Here is a 21,012-nt window from a genome sequence, read left to right as displayed (position 1 = left end):
AATAGTGTGGATCTAGCATTAAACAGATTGTAATCGCCCAAATCCCTGTGAATAGGACTAAATGTAGGCTCAAGCCACGTTCATCTTCGTCCCATTGGAGATGAATCTCTGTTAGGGCTGCTTTCGTTGAGATTCTCATTGAGACTGCTGAATGGAGGTGACGAGAGTGTACGATAGTTCCTTGACCATGGTTTTTTCAGTTTCTTCCTAGTATCGTTCAACAAGCTAGATGATATCGACTGTTGATCGCTATTTACCGGATACTGGATGAATTCAGATAAATTGGGACTGGATTGATCTTCGGAATATCCAATATCAGGTGGAAATTCAGAACCGTACTTCCAACCTAGCTCGACCAGCCTATCCTTAGATTTTTCACTAGCTATCTTAAATTTCATTATTGTTCTCAAGTCTTTATCCCTTTCTTCATTACCGAATGTAGAATTCGATCGAATGATCGAAGTCAATCTTCCCGCCCACAATGCATCTACCCATAATCGTCAGCATACGTAGTCTGACTGTACAAAATAATCGACGCTCGCTCCCTACTGCGTAACTTACGGAGGGTGTTGGAGTCTATTGGTGATTTATCATCGTTTACCCTCGAATTGACATAATGTTCCCAACTTTGATAGCGAGAAAAAGGGTGTTTACCCTTTTCCTCATCAATGAATAAATTATAACTTTCCTTATCTGCCATGATACTATATAATATAGGTTACTAGATCGTTACGGGAAACGAATCACGATTCAGAGATGTGACCTAGTAAACGCTTAAAAAGATATAGCCAGTATATGAGAAAATACTGTTGTCTAAACGTTTTCTGAGCAATTTTACGTGGAGCTTGACAGGAGATAAATACCTTGATAAGCCAGACTATTTGTACGTATCTAAGCGAAGTAAAACGTTCTTCACCGTGGATTTTCATCAAGGGAGGAGACTCATGGTTCATCAAAGGTGGGCGTACCTGTACTGTATCTCATGCTATGTGAAAAATCTTCTTCAAGCTTGCCTGATTAGCAAGAAGAGTTCTTCAACGACGTCAAAATATATGTTTCATGTCCAGAACAGAAATTTAGGACAAAACAGTGCACGAAAATTAGAAGTGACCAGAATTTGATAAGAAAGCTTGTAGAATCGGAAACAGATATAAATGTTCAATTAGAGCAAATGAGAAGAGAAAGGAGCAATGAGCTGGATCATCTACATGACTACACTTCATAAAGCTTGCGCATCATATGGTATATATAATCATTTTAGCCTAATAACGATCACCCCCTGATAAAGATTCAAGATTTCCGAAGTCCACCTTTATCTCCAATTTCAGATTCAAACTCTATTGGTCATGATCGAATCTTATTAGTAAACATATATCCCCTTATTTAGAGGCACCATCATTGGTGTTGGTTCTGCTTAAACTGAATCTTCCATCTGAGGCGGTACTGTCCACTCGTGACAATTTTGGCGGTTTAATTGAAGGTGAAGTTGGACTTGTAGGTGGTGACATGCCTTCATAATTTGAAATGGCATCGCGGACCTTTGAGGGACTGATATATTGAAAAATACTTTTTGCATGAGCAGACGTGATTCGATCTCCTGTATCAGTTCTCAGAGCTTTACCGTATTTATCAATCAAGTTCTGCAATGTCGCATCAACTGTGCGAGCTGTCTTATAATGACTTAATGTCCTTTGATCTTCGTCTCTCTCTGCTTCACCGTATTTTGTGTTAGATCGAATGTTAGTCCACAGAATCCCATAGTATCCAGCTGCAGTGAAAATACACATAATTAGTCGTCGGCCAGTGATAACTCCCACAGCAAGTTTGAGCTACAAGTAAGCCCAACTTGCCCTCTGTGTCAGAAGCGAAAAATTCTGGCGATGAAATACAGTACGAAGGATTCGACTCACCTTGCCATTCGTTGGGAAGAAGTTCCAGTAGAAGCTTGTTGAGTTGATTGGTTCATCTTGGGTTTATCCTTGTTTTGCCTTTTCGCTTGAACGATGCTAGTGAGTATAAAAGTCTGCAAGATGGAACTCGTGAATTGGTTGTACTTTTTCTTCAGCTCGAATAAATCGGGTCAGTATATATACTATATTGGGGAGTTTATCCTTATCTTCGTCTCATACGTTATCAGACGGCTTGGCGCACAGCCTCTGTTATTATGCAGTATCAGGGGTCTTCTGTCTGACTTTAGACTCTGTGAAGTCCGCCTCCTGTATAATTGTGTAAGTAGGCGGACTGATATGAAGGGAGATACACATATACGGGCGGATCATACAATCAACCGAGACTCATTTCTCACCATACGCTCATTTGGTATCCTTTGTAGAACTGGTCGGCCTTCCAGAACTTACGTTCGTCATCAGATCATCCCTCGATATCATTTCTATCATCTATTCGATTTGTATGTACTATATCCTTTCTTCTTAAAAAGTGACGTCTTCGCCTTTCCCAACTCTCTTCAGAACATCTAACACAATCTCCAAGTCTCTTTCTTCTGTAGTCAAGTAATTACTAACTGCCATTCTAATTGCACCTTGACCTCTCCAGGATGTTGCAGAAACGTACAATTTCCTAGAATCGTTGATTTTTTTGGTCAACCTGATAGAAGCTGAAGGATCAGAAGAAGGGAAGAAAGTGGAACTCGGTGAAGCTCTGAAGAGAACTATGTTCGAGGGTATAATTGAATTATCCACAAGGAAATCTCCAGGTGATGGATTTAATAATTCGTAATCTTCTGATTTGGATATGAATGTAGCTATTGATCTTGCAAATTTGATATTCCTTGTTATGATATCTGTTATTACGGTCACTGTCATTAGCATAGCCTGATGCCTGCTTCATGGTAAAAAGAACTCACCTCGATATCCTTCTTTACCCAAACTCAACAGACTGGCCAACAAAGGCAGTGCTCTAAATCTTCTTGAGTTTTCGATGTTAACGAAAAGTGGACTAGGCACATCTTTAGCAAGTACTGTACCTTCCGGTAAGTCGCTCGATAAGAGGTCGGCAGTAGCTGTAGCGTTAGATGCCAGGTAAGCTGGTGCGGAGGCTGATGGTGGTTGGAAGACGTTTGTCAAGGATGATGTGTGTTTCGTATAAAAAAGTCCGCAATCGTATGGCACCTAGATATATCATAATTAAAGGCATAAGTCATGGAGTTCAAGGAGCGAAGATAATGAAAAAGTCCAAGTTTAAGATTCTACTCAAAATATGCAACTCACATTGAGCCACTTGTGACCTTTGAGCGCATTCAAGCCAGAGTTAGCTTATTTGCTGAACAAGCATAGTACAAGAGCGAAATGCAACTCACCATCCAAGGTCAAACTATCAGATTTGTCCATGTGTTTGGTATATTCTGTCAATTCATGCATCAATCCAGCAAAACCGCCGAAGGCTAAGTAACATTGCGTAGAGTCAGTTATCAGCATGACGAACCGTAATGAGAACGTTCATCGTCCAGGAAAGCGAGTGATATGCTGAGCAGCTGCTATGTATGAAACCACAATGAGGACTTACCTGCATCGACATGCAACCAACTTTCATATCGTTCACACAGCCCTGCGACTTTATCTAGGCCTTTACCAAATCCACCAGTATTAACTTCACCTATACCATAGACAACTATAACACCCCTTCCAGTCTCTTTCTCCTCTTTGAGCTTTGCTTCAAGTTTTTCTAAATCAAAGGCTAGCTCATCTTCAGGATCTGCTGGTATGGACTGTATGATTCTTGGTCCAGAGCCCAAACCTACTAGAGAAGACGCTTTTGCAATTGAGAAATGAGGGTGAAGCGACAAGATCACTATAGGTGGAGATGGTAATCCAGGTGCTGAAGGTGGACCATCCCTAGCCCATGAATAATTGGCAGGTAGATGGGGTGATTTAGATAGCAGATGATCCCTTGCACAGACTGTGAGAAATCGGCAGGAAAGTTAGCGTTGAACCAAAGAAGAATCGATGGTCCTGTGGCATATTTCTAAACACCAGGGACCTTGTTAGGTAGCCACTTACCTAGTCCCAGTGTATTACAAGCAGTAGCTCCAGTAGTGATGGTTCTACCCATAAAAGAACTTCTTGGAATATCGAGCAGATCCAATACCAATTCTAAAGCTCTTTGCTCCACAGCTGTAGAAGCAGTCTGTTGATGCAGGTTGACCTGGACATTCTCATCGTAGCTTGTAGATAGTATATCAGCTAGTTGAGCGGCTGGTGTTACACCTCCAACCACAAAACCGAAATATCTAGGTCCATTCTGAGCTTGAAGTATACCTGGTAATACTTTGTCAAGCAAATAAGTTGTTGTAGCTGAAGTACCTAAACCTTTTTCCGGAAGACTTGAGGGAAGAGATGATACAGTCGAGTCGATCGCTTTGGAAGTGGCCAGAGTCGGTAAACTATCCAACGTATTTTGTCGTTCCGTAATATGAGATATCACTTGGTTCAAGGACGCCTGAAAGTCGTCTTGGGCAGTCGAGGAAGACATGTTGCCGGAGGATTTGGGTTATTCTCGAATAAGACTTATGACTTATAAGGTGTTTTTCCCTGCCAATGCAGACTTGATATATACAAGATGATCTGGTATGCGCATCATGGGCTGTTCAAGTCATCTCGCCAATATAAACTATCGACTCGAAGACAAGGGGTACCTTACAAGCTGAAAGACAATCAATAACAATATAATGTGCTTGACATATCTCGGCTCAACTATATTAGCCAAATACCGACGGTCATTGCAATATCCACGAGGTAAACAAATAACAGTATAACAGAGGGTATGCTATAATGATGTGGCAATATTTGAACAGCGACGGAACAATAAGGAAATAATTATCACGGTTTACACGCGTTTGTTTGATAACGTAATAGGAAGATATATAGGTCGCGTCTTTGTCCTTTTTGTGTGGAATTGATGGGATACAGGATGGGATGGTTTCGTTTCAGCTGTGTTTGCTAGTTCTTATAGTCGAGTATCGTCTTTGACTGTGATCACTTTCTTTGGCTCCGTATACCTCAATCAAGTACTTGTCACGCACAATTTGGACAAATAACGAAATCAGCGCATATAGTCGCATTGAAGACGAGTTGTAGATCGACTTGCTCTTTCTACCAATACCAATAACGCACAGACACGATTTCTGTAACCTATCCCCCTCTGCTACTCCTTGTTTAACGACACTATCGCCAACGCATCGATTATACAAATTATCAATATAGGTCGTCCGAAAATAGTCTATCATCCTTTTATACCTTGCATTTATACCAAAATCAAATTCATCCCATCAACATGTCATCGATATATTCAAAAGGAACTAGAGTATGGTTACCTGATCCATCTACAGGATGGGTAGCAGGAACAGTGTCTTCAATAAGTACACCAACGGACGAATCATCAGAAGTAACTTTGATAATAACGTATGATCATGATGAAAGTGGATCAACGACCAAAACATTAAAATTCCCTTATTCTGTTATACAAGCTGCAAGTGCAGATTCAGGTGCAGGAAATGTACAACAACCAACATCACCTGTTCCAGGTCAAGATCAATTACCACCTCTAAGAAATCCACCTTTATTAGAAAGTTCAGAAGATTTAGCTAGTTTGAGTAATTTGAATGAGCCTTCAGGTAAGTTTAGCTGATAGGTTAAGAAGTAGCTGGCGGCTAACAGTCTTCGTTAGTCTTACATGCCATAGCGACCAGATACAGTAGGCATCTGCCTTATACCTACTCAGGTATCGTGCTGGTAAGCTAGTCAATGTATTTCGACTGGAGTATCCTCAAAGCTGACTGTCTTGTCATTTTTAAGGTGGCTTTGAATCCGTTCAGTCCTCTAGCGATTTGTAAGTTAGCTTTTCTGATCTCTTGAACGCAAGCTAAATAATACACCTTCGCCCAGATGGACCTGAAATCATCCAAGCGTACTCTGGACGAAAGAAAGGAGAACTAGAACCCCATTTATTCGCTATAGCTGAAGAAGCTTTAGATTGCATGAGAAGAGGGTCAGGAAAAGGAGGCACAGATCCTACCGGTGCAGGAGACCAGACTATCGTCGTCAGTGGAGAAAGGTGAGTAAAATGGTCCGCCCTACATTGACTAGAGATTTGACTTATTCTGGACACAACATGCTGATATACAGCCGTCTTGTCACAGTGGAGCAGGTAAAACTGTATCAGCCAAATTCATCTTACGATATTTCGCTTCTGTTGATGATCCTTCAAAATCCGAATCGTCGGGTGGTAGACGTAGAGAGATAGGCGGTGAAGATGATGGCATGAGTGAAGTTGAAAAGCAGATCTTAGCGTCAAATCCTATCATGGAAGCTTTCGGTAATGCAAAAACTACAAGAAATGATAACTCCTCTAGATTTGGTAAATACATTGAGGTGAGTACATTTATAGAGTTCTGCAAGCGATGAAGGCGATCCTTGGAGCCGGAAATAATGAGAAAATTAGATAGACCCGGTTCAAGTACGTGTACATTCGGGCTGAACTAACCAAACATCAACCCCGTAGATCCTTTTCGACAAAAGCCACGAGATCGTTGGAGCAAGAATACGTACATATTTACTCGAAAGATCTCGATTAGTATATCAACCTGAATCTGAAAGGAATTATCATATATTTTATCAATTATTAGCTGGAGCGCCATCAAAAGAAAGAAAAGATTTATCTATAAGTTCCAACCCATTAGACTTTGCATATATGGCAGGAGGAGGACCGAATTCGACACCTATACCAGGTGTAGATGATTCAAAAGAATTTAGAGAAACTCAAAATGCATTATCAACAGTTGGCATTTCAGTTGAAAAACAATGGTCAATCTTCAAAATTTTGGCTGCCTTGTTACATATTGGAAATATTAAGATAACACAAGCTAGAACAGACGCTGTTCTAGCTGATGAAGATCCTTCTTTAGCTTTAGCGACTAATTTGTTAGGTTTACCTTTATCAGATTTCAAAAAATGGACGGTCAAAAAACAATTGATCACAAGATCAGAAAAAATCGTAACCAACTTAGGTTCAGCTCAAGCTATGGTTGTAAGAGATTCAGTAGCTAAATTCATTTATACGTGTTTGTTTGATGTGAGTTGCGACTTCACCTGGTTTGCTCACGATGAGATGTAACTGACGATTCCGGATTTACAGTGGTTAGTAGGAGTTGTCAATGAAAGTCTGTTGGGCGAAGGAGGTGAAGGTGCCCAGAAAGCTACCAAATTCATCGGTGTTTTGGATATCGTGAGTTCTCAGATGATGTGAAGTTTTATTTGCGAGAGTGGAGTACTGATTTGATTTATCCGTAGTACGGTTTTGAACACTTCAAAAAGGTTAGCTGCGCATGTTTCGCATTTTTGAAGTGATAACTGACATCTAGTCTGCAGAACTCCTTCGAGCAATTCTGTATCAATTGGGCAAACGAAAAGTTACAACAAGAATTTAACGCACATGTTTTCAAGGTGGGTGACGAGATCTCCAACCTGTTTGGTATATACTGACAGATTTCAATATACAGCTTGAACAAGAAGAATATGTACGAGAAGAAATTAACTGGACTTTCATTGAGTTTGCTGATAATCAAGCTTGTATCGATGTCATTGAAGGAAAAATGGGTATCCTTACTTTGTTAGATGAAGAATCTAGATTACCTGCAGGTGCAGATGCTTCATTCGCCAACAAACTACACCAACAGCTTACAAAGCCCGAACAGAAAGAAGTATTTAAGAAGCCTCGATTCAACCAAAACGCTTTCACCATCACTCATTATGCTCACGATGTCACTTACGATGTTGATGGGTTTATCGACAAAAACAGAGATACAGTACCCGATGAACACCTTGCATTACTTCAAAACTCTTCCAACGAATTTTTGAGAGAAGTATTAGATGCCGCTTTGGAAGCTGCCAACACAGCTAAAGCCAATGGTGATCAAGCTAAGAATGCTGCAGGAGCCGGTCCAGGTCCAGCCAAGAGAGTAGGAGCTGCAACCAGAAAACCAACTCTAGGTTCGATTTTCAAGCACTCATTGATCAGTTTGATGGATACTATCAATAACACCAACGTTCATTATATTCGATGTATCAAACCCAATGAAGCCAAGAAAGCATGGGAATTGGAGCCTCAGCAGGTATTAGCACAATTGAGAGCTTGTGGTGTTTTGGAAACTATCAGAATCAGTTGTGCAGGTTACCCCTCGCGATGGACATTTGAGGAATTTGCTGAACGGTGAGTAGGCGTATAGAAGTTCAATGAAAAGCAGAAGTTGGGCGACTGATGAATTTGGTCTTGCAGATATTACATGCTCGTTTCATCCAAAGAATGGTCCTCCAATACAGATTACAGAGGATTATGTTCATTAATCCTGCAAAAGACTTTGAAAGATGAAGATAAATATCAGATGGGTTTAACGAAGATTTTCTTCCGTGCAGGAATGTTAGCATTTTTAGAATCATTAAGAACACAAAGATTAAATGAATTAGTTACTTTGGTTCAAAAGAATGTTAGAAGAAGAATTGCTTACAAACATTACAAAGAATTGAAAATATCTACAATCAAAATTCAATCTTGGTATAGAGGTATTTTAGCTAGAAGATTCGTTGAAGAGAAGAAGAAAGAATCTGCAGCAATAAAGATACAAAAGATTGCCAGGGGATATTTAGCACGAAAGCAATATACTGAATTGAGAAATGCTGTAATTAAAATACAATCCGGTAAGTCACGCTCTCCCACTCTATATGCTATCGCTGTTATTGGCCGTCTATCACTTCGCTTTCGCTTTTCCCTCTCAACAAAACTAACAATATTTTTCCATTCATAGTCGTCCGAGGACATCAAGCCAGAAAACGAGCTCTTGAAGAAAGGACAACCTCTGCTGTACTCAAACTGCAGTCACTGTTTCGAGGGCTGTGAGTAGACCGAACACACTTGACCGCGAACCCCGGCTGACATCCTGTTTAGTGCCGTGCGTCGGACGTATCTCGCTCAAATACGCAAAGTCGTTGTCTTACAATCGCAATGGCGACGCAAACTTGCTGTACGAGAACTTCGAGGGCTCAAAGCTGAGGCTAAATCAGCTAGCAAGTTCAAGGAAATCAGTTATCAGTTGGAGAACAAGGTTGTCGAACTCACTCAAAACCTTCAAAAGCGAACTGCCGATAACAAAGAGCTTTCTAGCAAGATCAAAACCCTCGAACAGCAAATCGAATCATGGCAAACCAAACATGATGAAATTGCAACCAAAGCTAAGGGTCACGAAGCTGAATTAGCTAAACCGACTGTACCCTTGAATCAATTTGAACAAGCTTTGGCCGCTAAAGCTGAAACAGATGCTCAATTGAAAGAAACCGCTCATCGTGTCGCTGAACAAGAGAAAGAAATTGCTAGACTCACGGAAGAATTATCAGCCCAAGCAGCTGATATGGAAGAGAAGCAATTCGCTATTGATACAGCAACAGCCAAGAATGCGGAAGATCTCAGTACTATTGCTGGATTGCGGGCTGAATTAGCTTCTACCAAAGAACAGATTTCTCGACACAACACCCTTAACGCTTTGACCAAGAATGAGAGACAAAGGGAACCACCTACATCTCCGACTCAGCCGCACGGATTAAGGGCATTACAAGAATTAGGTGTCAATGCTGAAAGACAGCCGTCAACATCCAGAAGAAGAAACAGAAGACATTCAACAACTGGTACTGGACCTACTCAGAATCATACAAGGAACTTATCTGACGAGATCACTGCCATAAAGAAGAACAATGCAGCAAATCCTAGAGCTGTATCTGTAATGTTCCCTCAAAATGGACCTATCAGACCAAGAGATTCATCTGGTTTACCTTTACCTTCAGTATCTGATAATACATCAGATGAGATTATGAGATTACTAGAAGACGATGTTTCATTAGATGAAGATGTATTACAAGGTTTGATTTATCAATTGAAAATACCTCAACCATCCTTACATAACACACCATCTGCAAAAGAAGTTATTTTCCCTGCTCATCTTATCAGCTTAGTAAGTAATGAAATGTGGAAACAAGGTATGACATCAGAAAGTGAAAGATTTTTGGCAAATGTCATGCAGGCTATCCAACAGCATGTTATTGTAAGTCTTAAACGCAACTTCAAAGGCTGTTAGGTTGGATGATCCAGCTAACAAAGTTTTTATCCTCAGTCTTTCACAGGTGAAGATATAATTATACCTGGTGTATTCTGGCTATCAAATGTGCAAGAGATCTTATCATTTATAAATATAGCTGAACAAGATGCGCAAGCAGGATATGGACCTGGCTTTGATTCAGAAAACACATCAACTGTAAACTTTGATCAATATGAAAAATTGATTGGTATAGTTAAAAGTGATTTAGATTCATTAGAATATAATATATATTATTCAACAATGTTAGAAATCAAAAAGAAATTAACGAAAATGGTTATTCCAGCATTGATTGAATCGCAATCTTTACCTGGATTTATAACGGCTGATGGATCTGGTAGAATGTTTTCAAGAATGTTATCTGGTATGGGATCAAATCAACAACCTACTGCAACAATGGATGATATTCTAAATCTTTTGAATAAAGTTTGGAAATGTCTTAAGAGTTATTACATGGAAGAATCCGTAATGCAACAAGTAGTCACGGAACTATTGAAACTAATCGGTCAAATTGCTTTCAACGATTTAATAATGAGAAGAAATTTCTGTTCTTGGAAGAGAGGTACGTTTCAGTTGAGCTATACCACAACGAACATCGTTTTAGGGTGTATAGTAGCTGATTGATCTTTTTGTGGTTAATTAGCCATGCAAATCCAATATAACATCACTAGGATTGAAGGTGAGTTACCATTAGAATTGTCGAGGGAAAAAAACCATAGCTGACTATCTACCGCTTTCAGAATGGTGTAAATCACATGATATGCCTGAAGGTTTATTACAACTTGAACATCTCATGCAAGCTACTAAATTACTTCAATTGAAGAAGGTGAGTTTTCCGTTGTCCGATCTCAAGAAGCGAAAATTCTGAATCACATTAGACCTGTTCGTTCATTCTGAGCTAGCGCTAACCTCACTTTATTGTTCCAGGCTACAATGGGAGACATTGAAATCTTATTCGATGTTTGTTGGATATTATCACCTTCACAAATTCAAAAATTGATTTCACAATATCATAATGCAGATTATGAAGCACCAATATCGAATGAAATTCTCAAAGCTGTTGCAGCAAGAGTCAAACCTGATGATAAATCCGATCATTTATTATTAACTCCTGAAACCGATGAAGTTGGTCCTTATCAATTACCACCAGCTAGAGAAATTGCTGGTTTAGAGACATGTAAGTTTGACTTTTTTCTTCTCCTCCGATAAATAAGGCGAAGATTATTGGCTGACATTGAATCCACTACGCTCCATAGATGTACCCGCTTGGTTGAATGTTCCTGTCATAAGGAGATTAGCAATGCACGTATCATAGTCTTGTTTACAATTTAAGGAGAGAAAGTAGGACATTTTTGTGTTATTGCGGTATATATATATACATATACATATACATATATATCAGGTCAAGGGGTATAGATGCTTGCTTTGGATAGATTTAGAGGGTTCCATTAATGCTTTGTCTCATTAATAGTAAATATATGATTATAGGGCGAATCACTCAGCGTGTATTCAGTTTTCATTTTCTTCTTATTATCGTTACGAATGTAGATTATGGTTTGTTTTTTTTTCTGTTTGCTCTGGGTTTATCAATATTACGATCAAAGTTTTTGCTCATTTTTTACCATATATACTCATACACTGCATGATGCAAAACGGAATGAACACGAAAAACAAGATCGAAAGATTGGAGTCAAATGGTGTGTTTCATGTATCCTGTGGCAGCCTTGAATCTTAGCCTAGAGAATTGCTTCTGTAGGTTGACCGGCAGACTCTTGACTGATATCGTTGTCATGTAATCATATTTTCTATTTATCCTGCGAAAGATCTTAGTATGGTACAGGCCATTTTCTCTGGGTATCAAATACATGTATACATATATAAGCGTTAAAAATCTAATTTATATCCATCTTTTTTACAAAATAATCAAACTTGAACGCTTTCTTGCTCTTCAATCCCCCTCCATAAGCTTGCGCATTTGAATATCGATATTCATTAGTGCCGAAGGTAGTGTATCTTAGTTTTCGCTAATCCCAACCAAGAGATAGGGAAAAAGTCAGCTATCCTGTTACAGTGCATGATCAATGTGTTTGGAATAGAAGAAGCAAAACTTTTTTGGAGTTAGTTTGAGGTAACTTACGGTATTCTAAAAACAGTAATTTCCTGTTGTTTAAAATATCTTCTATTTTCTTCATCAATTAAAACTAAATTTAAATAATATCTCGTTGAAAATTTTTTATTTACATCTCTAAAAGTTGGAGTTAATTCAAAACCACCTAAAAATAATCTAATTGGTATAGTTTCACCTCTAACTGGTGCACCATCCATAATTTCAAATTTTGTAATGGTTTCAGATTCATTATATTGATTTGGTGGTGATCCTGTTGTTTCTCTTCTAATAATTGATAATTCCATATGTTTTATTTTTATTCGTACAAGTAAAAAATATATTTTTCCTACTATTACATCTTTTAAGTGATATCTAAAGTCAATGGATCAAAAGCGAATTATCATATTAGCAAATTCTTCAGCAATAATGGTTATTATTGAATTCCTTCCTCTGTCCATGACTTTTGCTTTCTGGATACCGTGACCCCACCGAAACCCACTAAAACTCACTTGGCTTTGTTATACTCAAATTCAATATGTAAACAATCTTCTATACCAACTTCCATCTTTATACTTGTATTGGCTTCAGGTGGCATACGATACGAGTGTACCCATATTTCACGTTCTTTCGCTGTACGATTTAACGATACTCTAAGGTAGTACCTAGAAAGGTGAATTCGATGAGACTATCAGCCGTTATTTCTTCCTCTTATGGATACACTGGTCGTTGATGTTTCTAAGTGAGAAAATCTTGACATTTTCCTACGATGTATACAATGTAATATCATTTCTAACTCACCGTAATTTAACATTAATTCCGCTATAAGATTCATATTGTTTTTCTACATTCTTAAAAACAAAATCAAACGTTTGCGCCTGACGCATTTCACCTGCTGATGCTAATTCTTGTGATAAAGAAACGAATTCATAATGATTGCCTCGATCGTAAAATAATTCTAATAATGTTCATCAAATGCCCAGGGTGCTTATTAGCCAGACCACCTAATAGATAATTCAATCATCTTAAATGGCTTACCTATTGACCCGATAAGTTCTATTCTTATACCATCATGCTGAAATTTACGTCCATCTTTCACTCTCACGTTTACCTACATTGCAATTTGTCAGAGATTAAAAACTCACACTACAAGCTTTACTGAGCAGTGAAGGTTCCTTCATATCCAATATTCAAGGTTGAGTCGAGTTATACATGATCATCCATACCTAACGCGGATGAATGATCTGCACCGTATCTTCGTAGCTTCTTCGTTACAGATTGCCAAAATGAAACGAAAGCTAATCGTTCTAATGCAGTACAATCTCCCCAAGTTTATTCTGACTCCATGATAACCCTCGCTGATAGATATGAAATATGGGATGTGAGACAAGACTACTCACTTGACCAGTCACACTCTCCCCGTCATAGAACACAGGGCACATTTCCCTCTTGTCCTTTTCACCTTTTACTTCAACTTGTCTCCTATCATCTTCACCTGCTAGTTTGATTTCTATCTCTACAGGTGCTCCTGAAAAGTTGAAGAATGATGCCATCTTTGGCGGGATGAGGCTTTATGCGTGATTCTCGGATATCAACGCGAGTGAAGGAATGGGATGAAGAGGTTGAGGATAGGTCGAAGTCAGGCTGAAGAACCCCGCAGAATGTGTACTGATGCAGAAGCGAGATATTGGATGAAGTCAAGTAGCTTTATTGTTGACTAGATGTTGTATACGCTTTTCGTCGCAATATATCGATCGTCATCATCAACTGCCCTCGCTATCATCAACTCTGTCGTCAACACTGCCACCGAACTACTCATTACACCGTGCACCGGTACCATCCTCCTATACCCGTAAGCCAGCCTAATACACCGTGGGAATATATCAAATGTATATGTATTGCCGTAAAGGAATGTGGGGAACCCATTAGATAACACATTTAAATGTCCGTCGAAATCAACATCATGTGAAGGCATACTTCTTCCTCTTCACTCGAAATGAATTAACAGAATTGATGACAACTTGCCATGACTCGAGAGTTTAAGGCCATGGACGATGCAGCAATGCAGAACTCATACAGCTCGTGGACGGCTATCGGGTAAGTGTCATCACCGAGATCTCGACCAACAGGCTGAGATTCTGAAGTTGGTTTTTTAGTCAAACTTCAAACCAATTAATCTTGTATCATCCTCCTTCTCATGCTCTTCAAGTCCAGCCACACCCACAATCCCCTTTCTTGAGATCGATCTCAGATATCGGACCATCTCGACGACCTCTACGACTTCTAAATGATCCTTCTGCCTTGAACAGTGAAATACCTATAGAAAGTATAACGACCGTACCACATTGTCCATATTGCTCACAACCATTGCCATCTGCAAACTCTACTGATCAAGAAGCACAATCGCCTCGATTCAATCAAGATGACCGGAGTCAAGGTGATGTAAGAGCAAGATCTCTGGCCAGAGATAAATATTTCAGGATATTAGAACAAGCTCATGAAGGTTCAAGACCACCTTCACCAACACCTTCAACACCAAGAAAACGATTTCAAACCCCTTTGATGGAACAAGACGATGATGATGATAATTTAGATGAAGCTGATTTTCCCGCGAGGGGATATTATGATAGATACTTCAAAGAAGAATCCAAGCTAGGTATGGGTGCTGAAGGTTCGGTTTTCTTGGCTACCCATGTAATAGGTGGGAACGTTTTAGGTGAGTAATGGAATTGTCATATCTGTATTAGGATTGTATGACGACTTCAAAATCATCTGCTGATATCTTTAAATCTGTACTTCAGGAACATATGCAGTCAAGAAAATAGCAGTAGGAAGATCAAAGTCGTATCTGTTCAAAATGCTGAGAGAAGTACGATTACTAGAAGCCCTAAGACATCCGAATATTATACCTTATCATCACTCTTGGATTGACGTTACTCGATTCTCAAAGTAAGATATCCTTCTAAAATTCGAACTCATCTGTGTCACGAGTTTTTCATGGAAAAAGCTGATATGTTTCCATCTCCTATTGTACTAGTTTCGGTCCACCTATAGTAGCGCTTCACGTATTGATGCAATATGCTACAGCGGGCAATTTAGATACATATCTATTGACTAGATCGCATACAAATCAACCTAGACCTGATTTATCTGCTGGAGATATAGCAGACTCAGAATCTTTAGGTCAATTACCTAAGGCGGAAAGGATAAAAGCATTTAAAAAGCGTAGACAGAGTGCTGCTGAGAATTTAGCTGGAGGAAAAGGTAAAAGGAAGTTGGAAGAAATGAGAGGTGTTTTACTTTTAAGTATGGAGGAAATCATGAAGCTCTTTGGGGATGTTGTAGAGGGGTTGGCGTTTCTTGTGAGTCCTTTCAAGTTGAGATTCGGCCAGTCCACCATGGGAGTCAGTCATCCTGTGGGAAGGGGTATCGTTCTTAGCTTTTACAGGGACCTGATGAAAGTCATGATTGCTAATCCTGGCTATATATTTTAGCACGCTAACTCGATTCTTCACCTTGATCTGAAATGCTCAAATGTTCTGCTTCATTGGGAAGAAGGAAAGCTCATGTATGTACTCACCTCAAGCATTACGAACACGAGCCAAGACTTTTTAGCTTACTACTTCCCATTCCTAAATAGACCGAAAGCACTGATTTCGGATTTTGGCACATCTGAGGAGATGTTGAGAGGTAAAAGGGAGAGAACAGGACATACAGGAACCATGGAGTAAGTCTCTTGTGTAATATGAAGTATTGGGCCACCCCTTCCGAGCTGACAGATTGATGACGGTTGGAATAGGTACATGGTAAGCTAGCTGCTGAAGCAAGGATACAACAAGTCCAGCTGATATCTGGTTGCAAGGCTCCTGAAACTCTGATACAGGACACTCAGGGTAGTTGGAGACCTTCGGACTCGCATGCGGATATGTGGTCCCTTGGTGAGTTGGTGATTTGGCCATTTCAGCTCCGACACGCCTTGTTCCGCTTGACGAGTACCATCGAGCACGAGTAGCTGATCAAGCTCCGGCTACATAGGTATGATCTTACATAAAATGTTATTCCTACGTTTACCATATCCTGATACGGAGGACTATGATGCTCTTCATAGAGAAATCATAGCGTATGCAGGGTAAGTTGACTATATTGATTCGTCTGCATGACATCACAAGCCAGACAGATTCGGATGTCAAAATCTTCCTTATCCTACAACACTGCCTGACATCGCTCACACTCTTGATAGATTTAAACCTTCCTCTGAGGTGATACAGTCATTGGAACGAAGACATATTCCGCGAGACTTGTTGTTGCTATTGAGTAAATTGGAAAGTCTAATACCGGAAGAACGGCCCGGAGCAGAGAAAGTCAGAGCAGGATTGAAGAACTTGGTAAGTACTGCTTTCACTAGCTGTTTCAGAGCCTATGTGTCAGCGATAGCCTATTGAGGTCTGAACTTGGGTGACCTATCCTGGTGGGAGTAACCAGAACAGAGAGTCTAGCTGACTCTTCCGATGCTTTTGTAGGAGGCCAAGATCCATTCTACGCCTGCAACTTTATCGTCTAGAGCAGGTGAACTAGTCAGAAGATTCGCTTCTCCATGGACACTGAATGACAGAGAAGACCATCCAGAAAGACCAAATTCTCGCTTCAGCTCTGTAAGTCGAAAAGAGCTTGAGGAGCTCCGTATCAGGTTTGATATTCTTAGCGTAATTGGTAGAAGACAAGCTGACGATGGTTAGAAGCAGGATGAAATAGCTCAAAATGCTTCTCGAAGCTACTCACCAGTCAGAACTATCTTAGCATTACCCAGTCCCGAGGATGAACGGTTACTATCGCCTTTCCCATCTGCCGATATGACTAATGAAAGTGTCCATCGAAGGAAGAGCATTCAAGAACTGAATGGAAGACATATAACAAGAAACAACTATAAACTAGATAGTATAACTGGAACAAAAGTGGTAAAAGCTACTGTATTCATTGTCAAGGTGAGTCAGTGATATCGCCTACAATCAATTCTAGAACGCTTCTTAATGCAATTTTGGCTGAACATAAATACATTCTACACAGATATTATCCCTTCAACCTACATTAACAGGCCAAACAGTATCCTTGACATACATCATCATATTACTTCTACTTGCTGTTTTTGAACAAGCAGTTGAAGTCCCAGTAACTTGGTTGGTTTTACTTGGTGCTATACATATAGGTGTTTTGGGATATACATCGAGGCTCAAATAAATTAAGAAAGCGAAGCCTTTCCGAACAAAGTACAACTAATATTGTCAGAGAGAATGGAATACATTGTTTTCAATATGACTTATCCCCATAGAAGGGCGGTTCTCTTCCGAAATTGACCAGTTTGTTTGCGTTTTATAAATATATATACAAACAATCACAAGATCATCTATTGTACACCTCGTCTTCTTTATTTCGGGCAAGGTGTCTTTTTTTAATCAATTCTTTCTTACAATGTAAACGGAAAACCTTTTATTCTCTTGTTTTGGCGTTTTCGGCTGTTTTTTTCAATATCGTAGGGTGTTCTTGTAAAAGAAGATACGTGTATGAAATTAAATACCTTGGTATACATGTATAAGGTGAGAGGAGAAAGTTGAATATCAGTAATTAGATTTGCAGTCAAATAGTACTTTCATGTTGTAAAGGTATTTGTAATTTATCATTGTTGCAGTATACAAATGGGGTTGATCAGAATTCAAGGTAAGATCAGTGAAATTTCTGCAAAGCTGGGAATCAATCTACCTTGTTTTACCTCCTTCTGTTGTATTTTTTGCATATATTTCATTTGTATCGAAATCATCATCAGTTGATGCAAAGAGCTAATCTATTCTCAGTAAACCGATTGTATCTTTTTTGAAACCAAGTCAAGTTTGATAAATATACATATCTATTTCATTCCTTAATTTGAATTGCTCAATTACAATAAAAGCGCATTAAATATGGTCTGGTTGAAGCTATCTTAATGCAGTTCCCGCTGAACTATGCTTCACCCGTAGCCTATTTATGATATAAGTGATATTATTAGTAACGACTTCTTATCCATCCTTCAGGAAGTTGTTACAAGGGAAATCAATTAATAGTTGAGAAGATCACGCACTTTATCGTATAATGATTTGACGACATCACCAACTTGTTTCAAAGTATCTAAAGCTGTGTTGTACATTGGCTATAAGTCAAGAATATCATATTAGTCGGCTATTGTTCAAAGTTGATTTCGACTCGCGGATAATGATGTTGTCGGAAACAGGATGGAAGAGACAACTGTAACAGGTTCGTTCAACTCACGTCTTCCACAGGTTCATCGTAAACTTCCAGAGTACCAGCTTGTTCATTCAATACACCATAAAACACTTGATCCAGAATCATTTGACTCAACCTAGAGAAACAAGCAATTAGCATCTCTTCGTCATGTAAGGGTATTATGTAGTTGACCGAAAAGATAAGAGAAACTCACTTTTCTTCCACAACTTCCAAACTTTGACCAACTTCTTGTGCTATGTAAGATAATTCGACCGCCGAATAAGGTTCTATAACTCTAATCAAATTTTGTTCTAGTAAGGTATCGTACAAATGCGATAAATGGAATCTAATCAATGGATCTTGTTGTAATTCTGTAAGAGAAGACGAAAGATGGACAATCGTTAGCGGTATTTCGGGCAGTGATTACCGGAAGAATACAAGATGAATGAGCAAAGACAGGTGAGACACAGCAGGCATGTACTCTGATCTGGTATTAGTGTGATTGTAAAAGGGACAAGTAAAACTCACGTTCTTGGTAATCTTTCAAAGCATTCTTGAATAACTCTAAACTTCTTTCCTTTAATGCTGTTGCTGTTGCTCTCATTGCATCTAGATCTTTTCCTGCGTGTGGAGCAGCAGATTTGAGTAAGAGCAATGGTGGGACATCGTCAGGCTGAACAACAACGAGTAATCAGTATTGGTTCCACTGGTAATCCGAGAGTGATTATTCCGTTATCCGCTTATTTCACTACTGCAAATTACTACATTCACAAATCCTCCGATTTCATCTCTTCGCCTCCAGATGACCTGCCCCTGCTCGTCATGATCATCATTCTCCATCTTCAATGAACTTTGACCATCTTAACTTTCTTCCCCTCAACACCGGGATATGATAGCTCAAGCCAAAAACAGAAGAAGAAAAGTCAAACTCACTAAGCCCATCATGATCTTACACAATAACATATACTTCAAAGCTTTCAGGGCCCTTTGATCCTTCTCGTCGATTTGTGTGAAACCTTCAAAAGCTTCAAAGAAGTATGAATAACCAGTCTTGTAATCTTTATCATCGGCGTTGATTGCACCTGATTGTAAATCTAACTGTGCTTGTAATAATGGTGGACAATATATTGAATTTGCTGTTGTACGGGCTGAGGTTAATGCAGTCTATTTTTGGTAGGCATTTCGATTGCAAATCGTATCAAGGATGTGGAAGAGGATGATTGGTGTTTGTCGATGAAGAGGAGAAGGTTGGTTAAGGAAAGACGAGTAAATGAATGCGGGTAAATACAGAGTAAGCAAATGTAATTCAGTCAAGCCGTATTGACAAGATCATTAAAGATCTAAAATGTCTCACCTTAGCCCTAGGTAAGTTTTGGACAGCATGAGCGGCTCTCGATTCTAGCAAGTATACCTCGGTCAAGATTATCTTATCGTCTAACTGTTTCAACTCCTTCAATAGAGCTTCGGTCATTGTTAATGCTGTTCTGTATTGTTCTGAATCAATTTGACTAAATTTGGTGAGTCAGGCAAATTCAGCAACATGGAGCATTAGGAGTATGCAGAAGCCTGATGAGGATCCAAGAAAAGTCAAAGGGATTTTACTTACAGCCCAATTAATTTAATTTCTAACGATTGTCTCAAGAATACTCGCTTTTCCTCTTTTGCCCATGTTATATTATCATTCGTCACTTGCATTTGAAGCTCTCTTGATGATGCTGGGAAGTAGTCGATGAGGGTTCGGACTAGTAGTACAAGCATTCATGATCAGCACATAACACATTTTCGATTATAAGGGAGGAAAGGCTTCTGAATATCGATCAATAGCGATCAATCCAGCCAAAGAGACCTACTTAATTTAGCTGTTTTGGCTTTAGCAATTTGTGACATGAATGTTCTTGAGTCAGTCACCAGTTGAGCTAATTCTTTCGTTTTGCTATTGTGGTCGACAACGATGTTAGCTGTAAAGTCTCCAAGCTCGGTCAAACAGTCAGCTCACTTATGATCCCTGTACAAAGCTCCTAGCTTTACTAAAGCTGTTTCTTGATCTCTGAGTTCATCTTCGTCGACTAAGATGATGCTTAGGGTCAGCTTGAAATATCTATAGCAAAACTTGAGATGAAAGCTCAACTTACCTGCTTTCTTCGACAGTATATCCCTATATATTTGTTCTGCTTTAGCTGGATCACTGGAAGATGACGAGGAAGCTGCTTCGAGCTGAGTAGCTGAGGTTGATTGTTCAGGTTGTATGGCCATTTTACTGTTCTTCCCTATTTCAGGTAAGCCTATGATATTTGTGCGCAATTAGTAGAGATTATTCTGTTATATCTTTCAACGATAGTGAATGTTGAATGTTGAATGTCATTTTACGATGACGGACAGGCAACTAGCAACAACCAACGCGTAAGTTACTGATGATATGGCGGTGGTCACCGGTTACCGAAGCAAAACAGGATAAAATACAATAAATACACTTGAGAATAATACCCATTGTGGAGACCCCGTA

General features: G+C 39.4%; 7 protein-coding genes across 7 annotated transcripts; 2 read left to right on the top strand and 5 right to left on the bottom strand.

Moving 5' to 3' along the window:
• Positions 1–135: 135 nt before the first annotated feature.
• L201_002092 (uncharacterized protein) lies at positions 136–700 on the bottom strand (the record flags this gene model as incomplete). The annotated part of the gene is made up of 3 exons (XM_066217872.1): positions 136–207; positions 258–487; positions 562–700. 3 exons carry the CDS (start codon positions 698–700, stop codon positions 136–138), a joined length of 441 nt encoding a protein of 146 aa, XP_066073969.1.
• A 679-nt stretch (positions 701–1,379) lies between these two features.
• Positions 1,380–1,966, bottom strand: L201_002091 (uncharacterized protein; the record flags this gene model as incomplete). The annotated part of the gene is made up of 2 exons (XM_066217871.1): positions 1,380–1,548; positions 1,911–1,966. 2 exons carry the CDS (start codon positions 1,964–1,966, stop codon positions 1,380–1,382), a joined length of 225 nt encoding a protein of 74 aa, XP_066073968.1.
• A 463-nt stretch (positions 1,967–2,429) lies between these two features.
• On the bottom strand, positions 2,430–4,488 carry L201_002090 (uncharacterized protein; the record flags this gene model as incomplete). Its single annotated transcript, XM_066217870.1, has 6 exons — positions 2,430–2,800; positions 2,864–3,128; positions 3,228–3,244; positions 3,317–3,400; positions 3,523–3,915; positions 4,017–4,488. 6 exons carry the CDS (start codon positions 4,486–4,488, stop codon positions 2,430–2,432), a joined length of 1,602 nt encoding a protein of 533 aa, XP_066073967.1.
• Positions 4,489–5,289: 801 nt separating this feature from the next.
• Positions 5,290–11,468, top strand: L201_002089 (uncharacterized protein; the record flags this gene model as incomplete). Its single annotated transcript, XM_066217869.1, has 18 exons — positions 5,290–5,629; positions 5,683–5,747; positions 5,811–5,844; positions 5,901–6,069; positions 6,155–6,386; positions 6,517–7,086; positions 7,150–7,239; positions 7,305–7,328; positions 7,383–7,457; positions 7,514–8,223; positions 8,290–8,708; positions 8,816–8,903; positions 8,956–10,102; positions 10,172–10,715; positions 10,797–10,832; positions 10,894–10,979; positions 11,081–11,330; positions 11,410–11,468. 18 exons carry the CDS (start codon positions 5,290–5,292, stop codon positions 11,466–11,468), a joined length of 4,938 nt encoding a protein of 1,645 aa, XP_066073966.1.
• An 818-nt stretch (positions 11,469–12,286) lies between these two features.
• Positions 12,287–13,810, bottom strand: L201_002088 (uncharacterized protein; the record flags this gene model as incomplete). Its single annotated transcript, XM_066217868.1, has 5 exons — positions 12,287–12,632; positions 12,770–12,922; positions 13,059–13,215; positions 13,296–13,368; positions 13,658–13,810. The coding sequence occupies 5 exons, from the start codon at positions 13,808–13,810 to the stop codon at positions 12,287–12,289; spliced, it is 882 nt and encodes a 293-aa protein (XP_066073965.1).
• A 494-nt stretch (positions 13,811–14,304) lies between these two features.
• L201_002087 (uncharacterized protein) lies at positions 14,305–17,492 on the top strand (the record flags this gene model as incomplete). The annotated part of the gene is made up of 13 exons (XM_066217867.1): positions 14,305–14,354; positions 14,414–14,973; positions 15,059–15,206; positions 15,295–15,619; positions 15,752–15,825; positions 15,898–15,984; positions 16,057–16,063; positions 16,120–16,195; positions 16,293–16,386; positions 16,498–16,642; positions 16,778–16,909; positions 17,000–17,239; positions 17,322–17,492. 13 exons carry the CDS (start codon positions 14,305–14,307, stop codon positions 17,490–17,492), a joined length of 2,109 nt encoding a protein of 702 aa, XP_066073964.1.
• Positions 17,493–18,248: 756 nt separating this feature from the next.
• L201_002086 (uncharacterized protein) lies at positions 18,249–20,762 on the bottom strand (the record flags this gene model as incomplete). The annotated part of the gene is made up of 11 exons (XM_066217866.1): positions 18,249–18,266; positions 18,367–18,435; positions 18,555–18,645; positions 18,724–18,880; positions 19,038–19,182; positions 19,443–19,673; positions 19,864–20,017; positions 20,116–20,251; positions 20,360–20,442; positions 20,506–20,575; positions 20,642–20,762. 11 exons carry the CDS (start codon positions 20,760–20,762, stop codon positions 18,249–18,251), a joined length of 1,275 nt encoding a protein of 424 aa, XP_066073963.1.
• Between the last annotated feature and the right edge of the window lie 250 nt (positions 20,763–21,012).

Source organism: Kwoniella dendrophila, chromosome 2 (assembly GCF_036810415.1).
Source record: "Kwoniella dendrophila CBS 6074 chromosome 2, complete sequence".
NCBI classification, from domain to species: Eukaryota; Fungi; Basidiomycota; class Tremellomycetes; order Tremellales; family Cryptococcaceae; genus Kwoniella; species Kwoniella dendrophila.
The sequence above is the reverse complement of the archived record's forward strand: the minus strand, read 5'-3'. Positions and strand labels throughout refer to the sequence as shown.